This window comes from Salvelinus alpinus, unplaced genomic scaffold (assembly GCF_045679555.1).
Source record: "Salvelinus alpinus unplaced genomic scaffold, SLU_Salpinus.1 scaffold_44, whole genome shotgun sequence".
Classification (NCBI taxonomy): Eukaryota; Metazoa; Chordata; class Actinopteri; order Salmoniformes; family Salmonidae; genus Salvelinus; species Salvelinus alpinus.
This window is the reverse complement of record NW_027255985.1, coordinates 267,244-289,957: the sequence shown is the minus strand read 5'-3', so window position 1 is coordinate 289,957 and position 22,714 is coordinate 267,244. Positions and strand designations below refer to the sequence as shown.

The following is a 22,714-nucleotide window of genomic DNA, read 5'->3' as shown; positions in this document are numbered from 1 at the left end:
TGAGAACAATATAGATGCTACTTTGAGAACACAAACTCTCACATCTTTCACAGCAAGGGAGTCCAGGGGATTGCAGTGCAGCCATGCAGGAGAAGGATCCCAACACACTAATAGTGAACAAGGTGGACTTTGTTGTGTTTATAGAGCAAGTGATAAGTTGCATTAATCAATTATTAGTAACCTTCGTCCAAAACTAGCAGTTTCCGCATTAGCTTGGAGGAGTTTCTACAACTAAGTTGCGTTTGCATTGCCCTCACTGCCGCAGTGATAAATTGCATTAATAATAAACTAATAAAACATCTAAGAAGCTAGACATCACAGCGGCAAATAGATTTCTGGATCTCCAGGACTTCACAGACTAAATGTTACAGGGAGTACTGAATGAAGATGTTCCACCCCTCCCAGGTTCCTGAACCTGTGTAGGGATCTGAATAGTACCATTTTTGTTTGAAATTCAGGGTAGTGGAGTGAATTTGGTTCGTGTTTATTTTACGTAATTAGTATGATTTGTTAATCCCAATTTTTTTTGCGTTTTGGTTATTTTTTACAACCCCGTACAGTAGGTGGCAGCAATACACCTGATGAGTGTAGTCTGACAATAAACCTCAGAGAAGAAGACATGGTAGGAAGCAAAGTGTTGGTCAGTGTTTCCAGTTGACCCTAATTAGATGTTACATTACATGTTGTTTTCTTACTTCATGTAGCCAGCTAGCTAGCCAACATATTCATACTTCGCTTACTCCTCTCTGATAAGATACCGCTGCACAAACATGCTTATCTAGGCCTACACCAGCACTGGTACCAGGCGGTATTAGCTAGCTACGTTTGCGCTGACTCTTAATACATTTAGCAAGCTAGCTAGCCCGCTAACTAGCGATTAGCATTAGCAGCTAACATTATTTGAGCAACATCTTGCTAAGAAAAGACAATCTTTCGCCTTTAATGTAATGGCATGAAAAGAATTGCCAGAATATTATACAATGACTTATCAACAGCTGTAACAATTTGACCCCCACAGGAAATCTACACTGGCAGTTATAGAAAGACCCATTGTAATGGCTTCCGTCGGTAGAAAGAGAGGAAGACCAAAGCGCAGCGTGGTATGTATCCATATTTATTAGAATACTTCTTCAATACGAACAAAACAATAAACAAACGAAAACCAACACATGAACACATGAACGCACGAACAGGAACAATCACCCACAAACCAACAGTGAAAACAGGCTACCTTAATATGGTTCCCAATCAGAGACAATGCTAAACACCTGCCTCTGATTGAGAACCATATCAGGCCAAATGACAAACCTCAACATAGAAACACATAACATAGACTGCCCACCCCAACTCACGCCCTGACCATACTAACTAAAGACAAAAACAACGGAAAATAAAGGTCAGAACGTGACAGTACCCCCCCCCCCCCCAAAGGTGCGGACTCCGGCCGCAAAACCTGAACCTATAGGGGAGGGTCTGGGTGGGCGTCTGTCCGCGGTGGCGGCTCTGGCGCAGGACGTTGCCCCCACCCCACCATAGTTAATCCCCGCTTCCCTGGCCTCCTCGGAATGGCGACCCTCCAAAATAACCCCACTGTACTGATGGGCGCCTCTGGTCAGAGGGGCAGCTCCGGACTGAGGGGCAGCTCCGGACTGAGGGGCAGCTCCGGACTGAGGGGCAGCTCCGGACTGAGGGGCAGCTCTGGCCGGTCCTGGCTGACTGACGGCTCTGGCCGGTCCTGGCTGACTGACGGCTCTGGCCGGTCCTGGCTGGCGGGCGGCTCTGGCGGCTCCTGACTGGCGGCTCTGGCGGCTCCTGACTGGCGGGCGGCTCTAGCGGCTCAGGACAGACAAGCAGCTCTAGCGGCTCAGGACAGACGGGCGGCTCTAGCGGCTCAGGACAGACGGGCGGCTCTAGCGGCTCAGGACAGACGGGCGGCTCTGACGGGTGGCTCTGACGGCTCAGGACAGACGGGCGGCTCTGACGGCTCAGGACAGACGGGCGGCTCTGACGGCTCAGGACAGACGGGCGGCTCTGACGGCTCAGGACAGTCGGGCGGCTCCGACGGCTCAGGACAGACGGGCGGCTCTGACGGCTCAGGACAGACGGACAGCGCAGGCGGCGCTGGGCAGACGGGCACACCTGTAGGGAGGAGAGTGAGAGACAGCCTGGTGCGTGGGGCTGCCACAGGACCCACCAGGCTGGGGAGACCTACAGGAGGCTTGGTGTTAAGAGGAGGCACCTGAAGGACCGGGCTGTGGGGAGGCACTGGAGCTCTGGTGCGCAGCCTTGGCACCACTCCCCCAGGCTGGAATATTACTCTAGCCCGGACCCTCCAGAGTGCAGGCACAGGTTGAACCGGGCTGTGGGTGAGCACTGGAGATCTCCCAATCAGAGACAATGCAAAACACCTGCCTCTGATTGAGAACCATATCAGGCCAAATGACAAACATCAACATAGAAACATATAACATAGATTGCCCACCCCAACTCACGCCCTGACCATACTAACTAAAGACAAAAACAAAGGAAAATAAAGGTCAGAACGTGACACCCATTTACTATATAACCATTGATTCTTGAAGAATATAACTTATAAATGCCTCAAATGTTTCAACTGTATTACCCCACCAGAAACCAAAACATAAACTTGTATAAGGCCACTGTTTGTAAACAAATACTATATGGCTGAGGAGTAGGGTCGATCCAAGCGTTCTGACCTCACAACGACAATAAAGCACCCAGCTAACTGGCTAACGTTGGATAGCTTGCTAGACACAAATGAGAGAAAACCTCACTCTTACCATTTACTTGCCCTAGCAGAGCTGGTTAGGCTGTTTTCATGTTATCCAGAGCGTTGGTGACTAACTGTGCTGCTGGCAACAATTTAATTTGAGCTTTTTTGCAGAAATGTTTACTGACACCGGCCATATTCAATTGGTGTTGAGCGTTATTAAATTCTTCAGTTAATCTGCGCTCTGGTACTCAGACGAGGGTGCTCTGCAATCGGAGTAGAGAGCCAGAGCGAATTTACGAACGCACCCGAATTAACAATGTCCATTGAGAACGCACACGACCCCTTGGCTAAGAATGACGTGAATAATCAAGTCAATAAACATTGGGTAGTTAGTTAGAATATAGTTAATATACTGGCAAATTTGATATATAAGTAGCCAACTAACGTTAGGTAGCTAGCTCACATACTGGTACATACTGCTGTAAAGATATGCTATGCGTTTTGTAAGGATAGTGTAGCTAACATAATGTGTAAGGTAACTTATTTGAAAAGTCATTACTTTATTGCATTGCTCAACATTTGTCATAATTATTTAAAGCAGTTCATTTGTATCCGCTCTCTCGTTGGACTTCGGCTGCATATTTTCCCCCATTTTCTTCAAATCTGAAAACGTTGAAGCCACAACCATTTCCTGAAGAATTGCATTATGGGCCCTAAAGTACTGCATGTATACTTCGTATTTTGGCGAATTCAGTACAACATCCGGGAACTTTTGGCATACAAACTATATCCATACTATGACCAATAAGCAGACTATATACTCAATTAACATCACAAATAGTGTGGTTAGTATGAGTATTCTAACACAGCTCAGGACTCTGGGCAGCCATTTTGTTGCTGTTTAAAAACTAGGTTGCCCCTTTAAAAAAAACACACAACAATCAATCAACCAACCAATCTGCAGTTCAACCAATAACAAAGCTGTAATTCCACCACTGTTTTGGTAATAAGATGATGGATGGGGCTGGAGAAATGTAACTACTCTCAAATGCATAGACAGACCTATGGATGCAAGGACTGACCATCCATGATATCAACATTATAGTTTTAACCATGGTGAGGCTATACTGTGTTGATTTACATTGTTTCTAAACATTGGAGTAAAAATAGCTTATTTGGGCTTCTGATGGGGTAAACAATTGAACTAAGCTCATGAGGCAAGTGTTATATTCTTCAAGAATCAATGGCTATAAATAAATAATTTAAAAGTCAAAATATGGATGTAGCAATTGCACATTTCCCCTTTAACACCACACATCAGTTCAACAATCGCAGAGTTTGTGCTTCTGTATTTAAGACACTACTTACCAGTGTTAATCAGGGCCCGTTCATCTTTAGAACCATTGGATGCCTTAAGATGCGTTTGAGAAACCGGGACCAGATATCCAGTTTCCTCCTCTTCATTTTTCAATGTGACGGTCATCTCCCCCTCCTCTTCTTTCACTGAAACGTCATCCTCCTCCTCTTTAACTCTGAACGTGTCTTCCTCTTCTTTAACTCTGAACGTGTCTTCCTCTTCTTTAACTCTGAACGTGTCTTCCTCTTCTTTCACTGTAACATCCTCACCCTCTACTTGTTTTTGTATTGTAACATCCTCCTCTTTCACTCTGAACACGTCTTTCTCTTCTTTCACTGTAACACCCTCACCCTCTACTTCTTGTTTTACTGTAACAGCCTCCTCCTCCTTCTCCTCTTTCACGAGAGCTTCTTTCTCCATCCAGCAGACCTCCTCTTCTTCAGCAAGAACGGGGTTAAGTTTGAGACTGAAGTTTGAGACTGGAGCTATGAGGCATGTACTGAAGTCGCTAAGCGGTATAATTCAAAGTGTCACTTTATCAGCAGCACGTGATCAATGACGTCTGAAGAATAATTTTGTCGAACACCTGATTGGTTTGGTATTGGGCTTGTTCGACATTGCAGCCGACAGTGCAGGTGGCTCCTGACTGCTGACTGACTAATTTACAAATCACCTTGCATCATAAATAACTACTCATTATTATTTATAAATCAGTCAGCCAGTCACCGTTTACCCACAATGCCGCATGGATTTGATGCTCTCGAACACGGCCAGTGGTTTAATATATGACATAATGGCTAGGCTGCTAAGGCATGTGACTTCATCTATTTAAATGTGGCTGTTCTAAATTCTGTGTCGCTCAAAACCTTGAGTAATGAACCTATTTTTGACACAATTGGCTGGAAAGCGCCAATGATTCAGGAAGCGTTGTTTCCCCATCACTACTTTTCAGCATGTTATCTGTGAATTAGACTAGGGGAGTTTTGTAACTTTTTCCACCTTTGCTTACTGCTAGCTCACTTTTAGTTGGGTTCTAACTGGTCTCCGGTAGTTGGTCTCGCTGACCATAACCGTGCTGGTTGGCTACGCTGGTTAGGCTAATAGCTAGTTGGCTAAATAGCTAACGTTAGCTGGCTAAGATAACTGCATTTAGCTAATGTTAGCTGGCTGGCTAAGATAACTGCATTTAGCTAATGTTAGCTGGCCGGCTAAGATAACTGCGTATAGCTAATGTTAACTGGCTGGCTAAGATAACTGCGTATAGCTAATGTTAGCTGGCTGGCTAAGATAACTGCGTATAGCTAATGTTAGCTGGCTGGCTAAGATAACTGCATATAGCTAATGTTAGCTGGCTGGCTAAGATAACTGCATATAGCTAACATTCTTTGGTATTTGGTTAGATGGCGTTATGTATTTCCAAAACGTTGGTTTACTTTAATCACTCAAGTCATGAGTTCAAACGATTGGTTTAATTTGAAGTTCTACATTTGAAGTTATTTCTGTTGTAGTTTACATCATAGGTAATAGGCTGGTCCTCCATATTACTTCACACCTGACTTTGGCATTCTTCTGAATTCTGATTGGTTAAATGCAATAACTCCAAAAATAGAACAGTGAGGTTAACTTTGCATTGGGACCTTAAAAATATTTGATTTTATATTTTATAAAAATACAAAACATACACATACAAACAATAACATCATACAAACATAAACTACATCACACCTCCATCTACATTAACTACATCACACCTGCCCAGACCCACTATAACACACCTCCATCTCCATTAACTACATCACACCTGCCCAGACCCACTAGAACACACCTCCATCTCCATTAACTACATCACACCTGTCCAGACCCACTAGAACACACCTCCATCTCCATTAACTACATCACACCTGCCCAGACCCACTAGAACACACCTCCATCTCCATTAACTACATTACACCTGCCCAGACCCACTATAACACACCTCCATCTCCATTAACTACATCACACCTGCCCAGACCCACTAGAACACACCTCCATCTCCATTAACTACATCACACCTGCCCAGACCCACTAGAACACACCTCCATCTCCATTAACTACATCACACCTGCCCAGACCCACTAGAACACACCTCCATCTCCATTAACTACATCACACCTGTCCAGACCCACTAGACAACACCTCCATCTCCATTAACTACATCACACCTGCCCAGACCCACTAGAACACACGTCCATCTCCATTAACTACATCACACCTGCCGAGACCCACTAGAACACACCTCCATCTCCATTAACTACATCACACCTGCCCAGACCCACTAGAACACACCTCCATCTACATTAACTACATCACACCTGCCGAGACCCACTAGACAACACCTCCATCTCCATTAACTACATCACACCTGCCCAGACCCACTAGAACACACGTCCATCTCCATTAACTACATCACACCTGCCGAGACCCACTAGACAACACCTCCATCTCCATTAACTACATCACACCTGCCCAGACCCACTAGAACACACGTCCATCTCCATTAACTACATCACACCTGCCGAGACCCACTAGACAACACCTCCATCTCCATTAACTACATCACACCTGCCCAGACCCACTATAAAACACCTCCTTCTCCAGCTCCTGCATCACTGTCCTCCACATGGCCTCAAACTACACCATTTTATTTCTCACCGTCGCCCAGCACTTTACATTTTTAGATAATAAAGCATTTGACCTTTCTATTGCGTTAACAATGGAGGATTGGTTGATTTCCAGTTAAGTATAGTATTTAAGATGATTGAGGAGAAAAGTATCGTCCAACCATCGGGTAACTTGTTTCATGCGCATCAAAGGTGAGGGTGAATTTCAGATGTTTACTGCTTGTATTGATGAAGGAGTGGAATCAATGAAGTTCCTCTGCTGTCCCCTGGAATAGAAGGAACACGTCTGGAATAGAAGGAACAGGTCATCAATGAAACCTTTTTCAGAGCCTGAGGTGCTAGAATGGATTGTTAGGGCTGACAATCACATTCTTCTCTAACAACCCCACATACGCATAATTAGATGCTATTTTTTTTAAACTACAATGACCATAATGACCTGAGCGCCTACTTGTCTTGTCTGTGTTTCTTTTACACCTGCTAGTAAAAGAGACCGAAGAATGTGTAACAGTATAGCTTCCATCCCTCTCCTCGCCCCTACCTGGGCTCGAACCAGGGACTCTGCACACATCAACAACTGCCTCCCACGAAACATCGTTACCATCGCTATTAGCGCACACCCCGCGCTAATAGCGTGTAAAATCTACTTTTCTCCACTCATTCACCCCATCTCTTTATATTGAATATTTATATTCAGTGGCCTGACTGCATCCAGACTATGTCAAAGGCCCATCCTGGTAAATCTGAACCTAATGCAGCTTGGAGTGATCAGATGACAGAAGTCACATTAAGGTGCCAGGTGTAACTGAGGCCATAGATGCTCCATATCCATTACTTTGAATGTTTTATATAATATGACTAAATGTGTTTCTGTGTTGCAGGGGCAGTCAAGAAATGGAACGGCAAGGCCACAGAACATGACATAAGCAGAGCTGTGGGAGACCACCTCAAGCCCCTGGTAGAGCCGGGGGTGGTGTTTACCACTCCACCACACCTTCAGCAGGCTGGAAAAGTGGGATTGATACTTATTTTCATACTAAGAGGGACCAAGAGTCTGTTGATTGGTCATCACTGGGTTAATTTGTTGAAATCAAATCAAGCTTTATTTATACAGCAAATTTCAGACATGGATGCAACACAATGGCTTCACAGGAAAAAACTATGAAAATAAACAGAAATATTGAGGATAAAAAAACGAAGAATAACAACTGAAAGACTAATGAGCATTGTAAGGAAATGACATTGATTAAAATATAAACAATATGATGCTATATCCAACCCAAAATATAAGCTTGTTTTTTAGGAGGGGCTCTGAAAGACACAATGGGGGTGTCCACTGAAAGTTGACTAGTAACAACAACTGGGACTTAAAAGACACCCACCATGAGACCCACTAAATCTGCCCAAGAGACAAACAAAAGAAAAACCCACAACAAATTTAAAGACAGGAAGCAAACCAAAAAGGTGGAGCAACTAAAGGTGTTGACTCTCCACATCTATCAAGACAACTGGAGCACTGGGCCAGACACTCTTAAATAGAACCTGGACCAGCTCAGGTGAAACACCTTCCCACTAAAGAGATGGACAAGCCAGCACAGGTGTAACACATACTGACTAACGAGGTGACAGCAATCGGTGTGCCGAAGACACATTTCAGTTGAACAACTGACTAAAAAACAACTTCCATTTCACATAATCAACTACAATGCGTCACCTTCTACAATATAAACATGGTGTCTACTGGCTGTCAACAATTAAAAACAAGAATAAACGCGTATTTCTAAATAATAGTATACAATCGTATTATTTTTCACATTTTTCTTTCTGTAGAATCCTAAAACTCACTAGCTTCTAGAACTCTGGTCCCCTCGGAACGAGCCCAAACAAAATCCAATCAATCTAATCAAATTGTATTAGTCACATGCGCTGAATACATGTGTAGACCTTACAGTGAAATGCTTACTTACGAGCCCCGAACCAACAGTGCAGTTTAAAAAAAATACGGATAAGAATAAAAGATAAAACTCATCTCCAACACGGAAAAACATGTCAAAATAAATTGTGATCCATGGTAACTGGCTAAAAGCAAAACACAAATCTTTTTAACTGCCCACCCTTGAGACATTCAGCAACCAAGTTGTCCTTACCACGGACATGTCTGATTTCAAGAGGAAACTCCTGCAATATCCGTAGTAACTTTCCACCTCACTGCGGAGCTTCTCTCTCTTTTCAGGGTTCACTAGATAGGCATGTTGTTGGATCGGGATCCAGTCCCCAATGTCATGCTCTAGTACATTTGGGTTGGAACATCTGAGAATGAACGCCGATACTCTAAAAGCAGGGCAACAGTGATGCATTTAAATTTAGGGGTCGCTAAACAAAAGGAACGCAACACTTATTTGTCATCACTCATCGCTTTCATGTTGAAATCAATTGTGCCGAGAGGAGGGAGATGAGGTTGCACGTCCTGTTGAAACTAACAGCTCAAAAACCACACGGAATCAGGGAATAATGTGTACATCCCTGTTTAGAGGACAAATTGTAGAAAAGGGCTAGATAACTAGCTACATTTTGAAGTGTTGCATTTTGATTCAAGAGGGTCACCAACGTGGGAAGTGTAACAACTCTTTTTTTGTTAGTCACTTTTTGTTAAGTCACATAAATAATACTCTTTCAATTCAGAGCCTGGATTTTCCCCTGAGGCTAATATCCATATCATGTTGAAATCAATAGAACAGGGGGCAAACAATTATGGTCCTACATTGTGACATCATTAAAATACTCCTTCTACAATGTTAAAACATTCTACATTGTGACATTAATTCATTGATATCATGAAACAACTCCTTCATGTATGTATTTTCTCAAATTTGATCAGATATCTTTTATCAGATTATATCTGGTCACAGCTAAGAGATTTCTCTCCTGTGTGTGTTCTCTGCTGTATAGTCAGACTGCTAGATGCTCTCCCCACATTGACCACAGCTATAAGATTTCTCTCCTGTGTGTGTTCTCTGGTGTAATGTCAGATGGCCAGATTGAACAAAATTCTTCCCACATTGATCACAGCTATAAGGTTTCTCTCCTGTGTGTATTCTCTGGTGTATAGTCAGATTGCTAGATGTAACAAAACTCTTCCCACATTGACCACAGCTATAAGGTTTATCTCCTGTGTGTGTTCTCTGGTGTATAGTCAGACTACTAGATTGAACAAAACTCTTCCAACATTGATCACAGCTATAAGGTTTATCTCCTGTGTGTGTTCTCTGGTGCACTGTCAGATAGCTAGATCGACCAAAACTCTTCCCACATTGATCACAGCTATAAGATTTCTCTCCTGTGTGTATTCTCTGGTGTAAAGTCAGAGAGCCAGATGTAGTAAAACTCTTCCCACATTGATCACAGCTATAAGATTTCTCTCCTGTGTGTATTCTCTGGTGTAAAGTCAGAGAGCCAGATGTAATAAAACTCTTCCCACATTGATCACAGCTATAAGGTTTCTCTCCCGTGTGTGTTCTCTGGTGCACTGTCAGATCTCCAGATTGACTAAAACTCTTCCCACATTGACCACAGCTATAAGGTTTCTCTCCTGTGTGTGTTCTCTGGTGCACTGTCAGATCTCCAGATTGACCAAAACTCTTCCCACATTGATCACAGCTATAAGGTTTATCTCCTGTGTGTGTTCTCTTGTGCACTGTCAGATAGCTAGATCGACCAAAACTCTTCCCACATTGATCACAGCTATAAGATTTCTCTCCTGTGTGTGTTCTCTGGTGTAAAGTCAGAGCGCTAGATTGAACAAAACTCTTCCCACATTGATCACAGCTATAAGGTTTCTCTCCTGTGTGTATTCTCTGGTGTAAAGTCAGATTGCCAGATGTAGTAAAACTCCTCCCACATTGATCACAGCTATAAGGTTTCTCTCCTGTGTGTATTCTGTGGTGTAAAGTCAGAGAGCCAAACTGACCAAAACTCTTCCCACATTGACCACAGCTATAAGGTTTCTCTCCTGTGTGGATCCTCTGATGAATTTTAATGCCTGCTGATGAGGTGAATCTCTTCCCACAGTCAGAGCAGCAGTGAGTTCTCTTCTCTGTGGATCTCTGCTGGTGTTTCTTGAGGTGTTCTGATCTGGAGAGACTCTTCTCTGCCTCTTCAGCATCATGAGGTTGTTGATGCTCCCCAGAGGATCCACAATAGTCCGGTCTCTCTCCTGTGTGAACAACAAAGTCAGACAGATGATTAAAGGCCCACAACAGCAGAAATCCACTGTAAAAGGTGATGCCAACAGAGTAGCCATGATGTTGTACAACAATTGACGTCTGTAATGAATGTTAAAATTATTTGACATTTGTCTTAAAATGAGCACGAATAGTCATATTGTCTTGTTTTCACATTAGTAGTAACATCTAAGATTGTAGACTAGAAATAAGTTATTCATGTTGTTGAAACTCTCAGCAGTGTTCCAACTCTTTCTGTGTTTAATAAAACTGCAGTACGAGGGCGATGCACATGCAATTTGATTGCAGAAACTCCTCCCTGCTAATGAGGAAACCGATAGTTATGGGTGTACTATATCTGCCTGGAGAAAAAATGGTGAGCAATTTATTTTTTCACAATGTATTCTGAATAGGGAAAACTCAGGGGAGTAACCTCCATTTCCAGGTTGCTTATGAGTGCATTTCACACTACTTTGGATTATAACTAACGCTCGTTTGAATGTCATGTTTAATATGTTTGCTACAGTATTAAGAACCGCGTTAATGACAGTATCCATTTGGGTGTTGTCAATAAAGTTACGATTATTATTATTTATTTTTTATTATTTTTAAATCACCTTTATTTAACCAGGTAGGCCAGTTGAGAACAAGTTCTCATTTACAACTGCGACCTGGCCAAGATAAAGCAAAGCAGTGCGACAGAAACAACACCACCGAGTTACACGGGGGATAAACAAACGTACAGTCAATAACACAATAGAAAAATCTATATACAGTGTGTGCAAATGGAGTAAGGAGGCACGGCAATAAATAGGCCATAGTAGCGAAGTAACTTAGCAAATTAACACTGGAGTGATAGATGTGCAGATGATGATGTGCAAGTAGAAATACTGGTGTGCAAAAGAGCAAAAAAGTAAATAAAAACAATATGGGGATGAGGTAGGTAGTTGGATGGGCTATTTACAAATGGGCTGTGTACAGCTGCAGCGATCGGTAAGCTGCTCAGATCGTTGATGCTTAAAGTTAGTGAGGGAGAAATAAGTCTCCAACTTCAGCGATTTTTGCAATTCCTTCCAGTCATTGGCAGCAGAGAACTGGAAGAAAAGGCAGCCAAAAAGGTGTTGGCTTTGGGGATGACCAGTGAGATATACCTGCTGGAGCGCGTGCTATGGGTGGGTGTTGCTATGGTGACCAGTGAGCTGAGTTAAGGCGGCCTAGCAAAGACTTATAGACGACCTGGAGCCAGTGGGTTTGGCGACGAATATGTAGCGAGGGCCCGCCGACGAGAGCATACAGGTCGCAGTGGTGGGTGGTATATGGGGCTTTGGTGACAAAAACGGATGGCACTGTGATAGACTGCATCCAGTTTGCTGAGTAGAGTGTTGGAGGCTATTTTGTAAATGATATCGCCGAAGTCAAGGATCGGTAGGATAGTCAGTTTTTCGAGGGTATGTTTGGCAGCGTGAGTGAAGGAGGTTTTGTTGCAAAATAGGAAGCCGATTGTAGATTTAATTTTGGATTGGAGATGCTTAATATTACATTTTACATTTAAGTCATTTAGCAGACGCTCTTATCCAGAGCGACTTACAAATTTGGAAGTTCATACATATTCATCCTGGTCCCCCCGTGGGGAATGAACCCACAACCCTGGCGTTGCAAGCGCCATGCTCTACCAACTGAGCCACACGGGACCGTAATATGAGTCTGGAAGGAGAGTTTACAGTCTAACCAGATACCTAGGTATTTGTAGTTGTCCACATATTCTAAGTCAGTTGAAGAGCATGCATTTAGTTTTACTTGTGTTTAAGAGTAGTTGGAGGCCACAGAACGAGTGTTGTATGGCATTGAAGCTCGTTTGGAGGTTTGTTAACACAGTGTCCAAAGAAGGGCCAGATGTATACAGAATGGTGTCATCTGAGTAGAGGTGGATCAACAAATCCCCCGCAGTAAGAGCGACATCGCTGATATATACAGAGAAAAGAGTCAGCCCGAGAATTGAACCCCGTGGTACCCCTATAAAGACCGCCAGAGGTCCGGAAAACAGGCCAGGTCAATGAAGACGGTAGCACAGTACTGTCTTTTATCGATGGCGGTTATGATATCATTTAGTACCTTGAGTGTGGCTGAGGTGCACCCGTGACCAGCTCAGAAACCGGATTGCACAGCGGAGAAGGTACGGTGGGATTAGAAATGGTCAGTGATCTGTTTGTTAACTTGGATTTCGAAGACTTTAGAAAGGCAGGACAGGATGGATATAGGTCTGTAACAGTTTGGGTCTAGAGTGTTACCCCCATCTTTAGGAATCTCGGACGATATGAAAGAGAGGTTGAACAGACTACTAATAGGGGTTGCAACAATGGCGGTCGATAATTTTAGAAAGAGAGGGTCCAGATTGTCTAGCCCAGCTGATTTGTACAGGTCCAGGTTTTTCAGCTCTTTCAGAACATCAGCGATCTGGATTTGGGTGAAGGAGAGGCTTGGGCAAGTAGCTGCGGGGGGTGCGGAGCTGTTGGCCGGGGTTGGGGTAGCCAGAAGGAAAGCATGGCCAGCCGTAGAGAAATGGTTATTGAAATTCTCAATTATCGTGGATTTATCGGTGGTGACAGTGTTTCCTAGCCTAGCGTTCCTAACTGACTGTGTGTATTGATTCCTGACTTCTCTGAAAAGTTGCATATCGCGGGGACTATTCGATGCTAGTGCAGTACGCCACAGGATGTTTTTGTGCTGGTCGAGCGCAGTCAGGTCTAGAGTGAACCAAGGGCTATATCTGTTCTTAGTTCTACATTTTTTAAAGGGGCATGCTTATTTAAGATGGTGAGGAAATTACTTTTAAAGAACAACCAGGCATCCTCTACTGACGGGATGAGGGCAATATCCTTCCAGGATACCCGGGCCAGGTCGATTAGAAAGACCTGCTTGCAGAAGTGTTTTAGGGAGCATTTGACAGTGATGAGGGGTGGTCGTTTGACCGCGGACCCATAACGGATGCAGGCAATGAGGCAGTGATCGCTGAGATCCTGATTGAAAACAGCAGAGGTGTATTTGGAGGGCAAGTTGGTCAGGATAATATCTATGAGGGTGCCCATGTTTACGGATTTAGGGTTGTACCTGGTGCGTTCCTTGATAATTTGTGTGAGATTGAGGGCATCTAGTTTGGATTGTAGGATGGCCGGGGTGTAAAGCATATCCCAGTTTAGGTCACCAAGCAGAACAAACTGAAGATAGATGGGGGGCAATCGATTCACATATGGTGTCCAGGGCACAGCTGGGAGCTGAGGGGGGTCTATAACAGGCAGCAACACTGAGAGAATTATTTCTGGAGAGATTCATTTTTAAAATATGAAGCTCGAAATGTTTGGGCATAAACCTGGAAAGTATGACAGAACTATGCAGGCCATCTCTCTAGTAGATTGCAACTCCTCCCCCTTTGGCAGTTCTATCTTGATGGAAAATGATGTAGTTGGGGATGGAAATTTCTGAAATTTTGGTGGCCTTCCAAAACCAGGATTCAGACACGGCAAGGACATCAAGGTTGGCGGAGTGTGCTAAAGCAGTATGTTACGAATCCCTTTGGTCCGGCAGTCTAGGGGGAAGGTAACGAGACCCGTAACATAACTCATGCAAAATGTAACAGTGACAAGTAACGGTGAGAACGAAATAACCACAGACACCTAAGTTACCGTCAAACACACAGGGTTTATTTCTAAACACACGGTAAAGGGGGGCAGGAAAAGGGGCTGAGCTGGACCCAAGGAAAGAAACAATAAGCATCCAAAAACACCCCTAAGCTAATCTAGCCTATTTCAACAACAGCTAACTAACTAACCAAAAATACAGTGGGTGGTCCGCCCAGTTCTAACTAGTGTATTTAACAAAGTTTACCTACGGGTAGTGTATGCCCATGGGCGAACTGTCTGGTTACCCCCTTTTCCCACTATCAAACAAACATTCAAACACCATAACAAACAAAATACTCACAGGTGGGGACAAAGTGACATGTAGATGCTAAACCACACAAGAGATCTACAGACATATGACATTTACAGAGAGATTGCTCCAGAGAAAACAACTGACAGGGTTTTTAAACCAAGGGAAAGGGAGTGTGATTGGGTAGGAGAAAAGGAGGTGTTTTCTGATTAGCGACTGATTGATGACTGATTGGGGAATGATGATGGTCACCTGTGAGTAGGGGAGAAGGAGAGAAAAGAAATACACACAGGATACACACAGAATACCTGTATCCGTAACACTCCCACCCTTAAAAGAGCAACCCTAGGGGGGATTGCGAACACAAAATATACAAACATCATTATTCTCACACACGAGACAAAGCATCTGCCAATACATTTTCAGAACCCTTTTTGTGCCGTATCTCCAAATTATAATTTTGCACAATAAGGGCCCAACCCATTAGGCGCTGGTTCTGGTTGTACATGCGGTGGAGAAACACTAAGGGGTTGTGATCAGTATATACAATGACTGGTAGGGCACTGGAACCAATGTATACCTCAAAGTATTGCAGAGCCAACAACAAAGCAAGAGCTTCTTGTTCTATAGTTGCATAACTTGTCTGACATTTGTTAAACTTTCGAGAAAAATAACAAACGGGATGATCCACTCCACTCTTGTCCTGCTGCAGTAGAACAGCACCAGCACCTCTGGCACTAGCATCTACCTCCAGTTTAAACGGTTTCTCAAAATCCGGAGCAGCAAGTACAGGGGTATTACACAAGAGTGCTTTAGCAGATTCAAAAGCTATCTTACAATCAGGGGACCACACAAATGATCTAGCCGGACTGAGCAAATCGGTCAATGGAGCAACTACCGCAGAGAAATTTTGACAGAAACTACGGTAGTAGCCAACCATCCCTAAAAAGCGGCGTAGCTCTCGTCTGGTGGTAGGTGCGGGAAATGCAGTTATAGCCAATACCTTGGCATCAACAGGGTGCATTTTTAACGCCATCTGCCACTGTTCTCATTATTTTTCTGCCTCAATTTTACACATCTCCATCTGCCGCTGGTCTCTTTCTTTTTCTGCCTCAATTTTACACATCTCCAACTGGAGAGTCTCTCGCCTAATTTGGGCTCTCTCTTCCGCCTCCAGTTGGAACTGTATGGAACGGACATCCCGTCTGGCATCACCGGTTGACAGTGGGGAGAGTGGATCAAAACGGGGCAATGTGGCTGGAGCTTTAGCCTCGCCCTCAGACACCACTGGGCTTAGAGGAGCAGCAACATCCCCTACAGGGGTAGTAGGCTCAGGCAGCGGTAACACAAGCACCTGCTCTTCCAACAAAACATTCAACACTAGTTGTTTAACCTCCGCTTTAACTAAACTCTGCGGAATCGATAACGAATAATGGTCAGCCAAGGTCATTAAATCAACTCTTCGACATTTATCAAAAACATCCCACGAAGGGTTATCCACAAAGGATTTCAAATCAAATGTAGCCATTTTGAACCACTACACAAGCAAAACACAAACAAATAGCAAACACTAATGCTACTTCAGCTATAACGCTCAACACTGAACTAGACCACTACAACAATTTGCACGAGCGGCTTGGGTGTCAGTAATGACAGATCCCGGACGAGCCCCCACTTATGTTACGAATCCCTTTGGCCCGGCAGTCTAGGGGGGATGGTAACGAGACCCGTAACATAACTCATGCAAAATGTAACAGTGACAAAGTAACGGTGAGAACGAAATAACCACAGACACCTAAGTTACCATCAAACACACAGGGTTTATTTCTAAACACACGGTAAAGGGGGGCAGGATAAGGTGCTGAGCTGGACCCAAGGAAAGAAACAATAAGTATCCAAAAACACCCCTAAGCTAGTCTAGCCTATTTCAACAACAGCTAACTAACTAACCAAAAATACAGTGGGTGGTCCGACCCAGTTCTAACTAGTGTATTTAACAACGTTTACCTACGGGTAGTGTATGCCCATGGGCGAACTGTCTGGTTACCCCCTTTTCCCACTATCAAACAAACATTCAAACACCATAACAAACACAATACTCACAGGTGGGGACAAAGTGACATGTAGATGCTAAACCACACAATAGATCTACAGACATATGACATTTACAGAGAGATTGCTCCAGAGAAAACAACTGACAGGGTTTTTAAACCAAGGGAAAGGGAATGTGATTGGGTAGGAGAAAAAGAGGTGTCTTCTGATTAGCGACTGATTGATGACTGATTGGGGAATGATGATGGTCACCTGTGAGTAGGGGAGAAGGAGAGAAAAGAAATACACACAGGATACACACAGAATACCTGTATCCGTAACACAGTGAGTAAAACAAACTTAGGGAGGAGGCTTCTGATGTTAACATGCATGAAACCAATGCTTTTACGGTTACAGAAGTCAGCAAATGAGAGCGCCTAGGGACACGCAGGGCCTGGGTTAACCTCTACATCACCCGAGGAACAGAGGAGAATGATGAGGGTACGGCTAAAGGCTATCAGAACTGGTTGTCTAGTGCGTTGTGAACAGAGAATAAAAGGAGCAGGTTTCTGGGTGTGGTAGGATAGATTCAAGGCATAATGTACAGACAGGGGTATGGTAGAGTGTGGGTACAGTAGAGGTAAACCTAGGCATTGAGTGACAATAAGAGGTTGCATCTCTGGAGGCACCAGTTATGCTAGGTAAGGTCACCGCATGTGTGAGAGGTGGGACAAAATAGTTCTCTGAGGCATGTTGAGTGGGACTAGGGGCTCCGCAGTAAAATAAAACAATGATAACTACCCTAAACAACAGTATACAAGGCATATTGACATTAGAGAGAGACAAAGCGAGGCATAAAGCAATCACAGGTGTTGATTGGGAGAGCAAGTTAAGACAACAACGGGTAAGACAACAACAACAGGTAAAATGGCAATGAATGGGCAGAGAGGGTCAGTTAACTACACAAAGGGCCTGAGTTCGAGGCTGGGGCCGACAGATAAACAAAATGGAGTACCGTGATTAATGAACAGTCCAGCAGGCATTAGCTATGTAGCTAAGTGATCATAGGCACCAGATCAGTAGAAATGGTCAGATAACTTGGCACCAAATGGAAAAGTGTTGCTGACTGCTGGTGTAGCCTATTACCAGAAACCATAGGAGCATAACGACTGCTGGTGTAGTCTATTACCAGAAACTATAGGAGCATAACAACTGCTGGTGTGGCCTATTACCAGAAACAATAGGAGCATAACGACTGCTGGTGTAGCCTATTACCAGAAACCATAGGAGTACAACGACTGCTGGTGTATTCTATTACCAGAAACTATAGGAGTACAACGACTGCTGGTGTATTCTATTACCAGAAACTATAGGAGCATAACGACTGCTGGTGTAGCCTATTACCAGAAACTATAGGAGCATAACGACTGCTGGTGTAGCCTATTACCAGAAACTATAGGAGCATAACGACTGCTGGTGTAGCCTATTACCAGAAACTATAGGAGCCTAACGACTGCTGGTGTAGCCTATTACCAGAAACTATAGGAGCATAACGACTGCTGGTGTAGCCTATTACCAGAAACTTTAGGAGCATAACATCAGAATTTACGAAGGCAAGCAGCAGCGGGAGGAGGAAGAGTTTTTTTCTGATGGTTAGGCTATCTTGATCTCTGGCTCCCGAGTCATTTGTGTGTCTTAATTATTTAATCAAACAGCTTAAAGCATCAGACCAGTTCAGTACATATAGTTGATTTAATTAAAACACATGGGGTGTGTCTATATATGGGAAAATACACGTTGTAACATTTCTACCAATCGGTGGGTAGAAAGAAAAGACGACTCTTGGTTGACCCAAGATTTTTTTTAGTTGGGGCCCTAGTGCATTCATTAAATTCAGACCGCTTCCTTTTTTACACATTTTGTTACGTTACTTATTCTGAATTAGATTTTCTTTTAATAATTAAAGGAAAATGTTAAATATTTTAGAAATGCTTGAGACTCAATTAAATCAATTAATCATGTTTTGAGGATATACAGTGTTTGTTTACATTTACTGATAAACATTGGAGTAAAAAAAGCTTATATTTTGGGTTCTGATGGGGTACGACAGTTGAACTAAGCTCATGAGGCATTTATAAGTGAAGAAACAATGGGTACATATCATTAATGTATAAGTCCCAAAATGGATGTTACAACTGCTGATCGCCCCTCTAAGAGTACATCTTGGACTACAATATTTCAGGCATTGTCAATGGATGCATTTGATCAATTGTTAACGTTTTGTTGATGGTCCACTCTTGATGTTCTACACGTTACAGTGTAGCTTCAGCCATTCGTACAGAACAACATTAAAGTGTAGAACCCCTTTACTGCATATTGGTTCAACGACTGCAGAGACGGTACTTACTGGTGTTAAACAGATCTCCAACCGCCTCTTCTGCCTCCAATGTGACAGTAATCTCCCCCTCCTCTTTCACACCAAAAACTGCATCCTCCTCTTTCTCTTCCTCCTCGTCTTTTACTGTAACATCCTCCTCCTCTTTCACTCTGAACGCTTCTTCCTCTTCTTTCACAGTAACGTCTTTCTCTTCTTTCACGGTAACAGCCTCACCCTCTACTTGTTTTTGTATTGTAACAGCCTCCTCTTCCTCCTCCTCTTTCACAATACCTTCTTTCTCCGTCCAGCAGACTGCCACTTCTTTAGCAGGAGGAGAGTAGCTTAGTGAACTCATGGTCGGAGATGTTAGCTAGCTTGCATTAGCGACTAGCCTAGTTCTAAGCTAACTTAGCAAACCAGCTAGCTGACAAACAACGTACATATATAATTGAATGGGCCAACAAGTACATACGACAGAAGTGTGTTTCAAACACATCGACTAATATACACCAAAACAGTGTAAAGAGCGTGAATGTTGTAGCTATGTTTGCTAGAAAGCTACCGAGGTGTCTGACTAGCTGTTGTTGTTGAAGGAGCGTCCCGTCCACTAGATTATACTTCACATTGGCAGCATCGCCTGAATCTAAGACGCACATCGCCATCTGCTGACTGGAGTGGGTAACGCAGTTGAGGAACCAAAAGTGTATTTTTCATTTATTTCAATAAACGTTTAATATTATATTATGTCGTTCAAAGAGAAGCATGTGTTGATTGAAAAAGGAGAAGACAAAGCTAAACGATGTGCAATGTGCTCACATAGAACACTGTCTTAGTCTGTTTCTGCGTAGTTACAGATGTGTAGATAAATGGATCAAGTCATATGCAGGGCAGTACATGGAACTCACATGTCAGCTGGCGAGGTGGGGTGCATGGAGCGGCGGACCTTGCAGAAAGCCTCGTGCTCTATGTTCATTGTTTTTAGGCCAGTGTTTACTTCCCAGGTCTGCAGTATGAAACAGGAAGTGCCCTTAGTGTAATTTCACAACAGATCTATCCTGCTGTGCTAACCAGTTGTTGAAAGGCTAGTAAAGAGCTCACTAACTTGTATGTCTCTAACTCTCATTCTCTTACCAGCCGAGCGAGGTTGTTTCCCTCCGCCAGGGTTTCCTTCCACACCCTTCAAATAAAACACAGAGCAATTCAACTTTCCTGGCTTCTGATTTTTCTGTTGTTTATTTTACCCACACCCCCTGGAGTGCTGCTGGTGGCAGGGAATGGCAGTGAAGGTGAGTGCTGACGTGGTACTCGCCTCTCCCTAAGGGATTTTTTGCCCTGAGACACCAGCCAGTTGCTCATGTGCTCTGTGGTGACATGGGGCGGGACCTGGCCTTGACTCTGGAGCAGCAGATAGTGGACCATGAGCTTCTTCTGCAAGATGAGGTAAGGTGTGAGACCGTGCCACGAAATACCATATCATGTGCTTTCAGAAGGGCCTCTCGCAACATTTCACTCATGCCTGACAATTAGCAAGTGATAATAAGAACTCTTATGACCAACTTCTCTAAACTGTCTTGAAATACAACTCTCTTTCTGTTGTTTATGTTTTTGTGGGATGAATCTTACCTGTTTATTGTAATATGTTTCCTCCCAGCAGGCCTGCAGAGTCTGAAAATAAAGGCTGCTTCTACAGAATTCCTTTGAAGATAATGAAAATAATTATGCTTTGTTATGCACATTATGCACAGGCATTTACAGTATGCTAAAATGAATTTCTCCTAAGATTACCTTTGTGGGACCATAAGTGAACTCCGGAATGCACCAAACCCTATCCATGGTAAGATGGGGAAGAAATGCAGCGCTATAGATATACGAGATGCTCTAGAGATACCAGGAATGACTTAAAGTCGCAAATGATCAATGACTGTGGAGTCGTCCAATATGCTGCACTTAGAATTGAGTTGTAGGCGATGTTTGGCGCAAAATAGAAATGTTACATTCTATTGCCATGGAGAAATGGAATGTGTAGAACACATGGAGAAATGGAATGAAAGATTAAGCTCTTTATTATGTCATAATGTGTATATGAGGACATAGGAGCCCGTCCCGATTCATGACGCGATTATCCAGGTGCATGTTGCTTAGACCTACTAATCCAACCTTGGTTTACAAGTTAAATACATAGATTTGTATAGGCATATATAAACAAATCGACCACATCCGCACCCATGATTGTCAATTGAAAATGTCGTTGTTGTGTTATCCTGTTGTGCGCCTTGAGTGTCAGTCCGCTTAAGCACATTATTCCAATATTTCCGAGCTCTGAATTGACACAATTAACACTTTTGCAAAAATATTCGGTTAAAAATAAGAATTTGAATGACAATAAACGTATGACTTGGATTGTATGCATAATAGTGTAGTAAACAATATCGCTCAGCGTGGGAACTTTTGGTGTTTATAAATTATCTGTTATAAGTCTCCATGGCACGTATCACTTCGTTGTCTTGTTGGTAATAGTAAAAATGCATGACAGTCCGCATTTTAATGGTCTAACAGGTGTTTTTAATTTTGTTTCTCACATTAAACATACATTTGAGAACTGAATTGCTTACAGTTGTACCTATGATGCACAGACACACTAAATCTGTACAGTGTAGTTTGAATAGTGAGTTTCAATTATTTGCAGATGTATTCAGTATTATTTACAAATCGAAAGATGTAACATTTGAAATGAATGTGGCAGAACAGTTTAGCATAGAGTTCCTGTGGGAGTCTTCTCCTTCAGTCTTTTTGGCTCCTAGGCCTCGTTTCTCATTACATGGGATTTCCCCAGTGCCAACTTCACATGAGATGGTACTGAATGAGATGGAACTGAACTGAATTGCTTACAGTTGTACCTATGATGCACAGACACACTAAATCTGTACAGTGTAGTTTGAATAGTGAGTTTCAATTATTTGCAGATGTATTCAGTATTATTTACAAATCGAAAGATGTAACATTTGAAATGAATGTGGCAGAACAGTTTAGCATAGAGTTCCTGTGGGAGTCTTCTCCTTCAGTCTTTTTGGCTCCTAGGCCTCGTTTCTCATTACATGGGATTTCCCCAGTGCCAACTTCACATGAGATGTCTACTGTCATGTGGTGCTGAATGACAGATATCGCTATGTTGATATTGCTGCTGTCCATGGTCCTGAAATATACAATCTTGGCTTGCATATGTACCACCGTCCAAACTTGACCCCCTAATACTAATCTCTCACACACTTTTGAACATTGCACAACCTGCAACAAGACACTGAAAGAGCATTTTATTCCAAGTGTGTTTGTGTTTGAATAAAGACCCGAAGAATGAAATCAATGTGTGGATGTTGATTGGACAATATATATGTGCTTTGCAGAAGCCAT

General features: G+C 43.1%; 1 protein-coding gene across 1 annotated transcript; it reads right to left on the bottom strand.

The window, feature by feature from the left end:
• Positions 1-7,808: 7,808 nt before the first annotated feature.
• Positions 7,809-19,903, bottom strand: LOC139567108 (zinc finger protein ZFP2-like). Its single transcript, XM_071388597.1, has 2 exons — positions 19,337-19,903; positions 7,809-10,964 (listed from the first exon to the last, which is right to left on the bottom strand). The coding sequence occupies exons 1-2, from the start codon at positions 19,659-19,661 to the stop codon at positions 9,709-9,711; spliced, it is 1,581 nt and encodes a 526-aa protein (XP_071244698.1). The 5' UTR covers positions 19,662-19,903; the 3' UTR covers positions 7,809-9,708.
• Between the last annotated feature and the right edge of the window lie 2,811 nt (positions 19,904-22,714).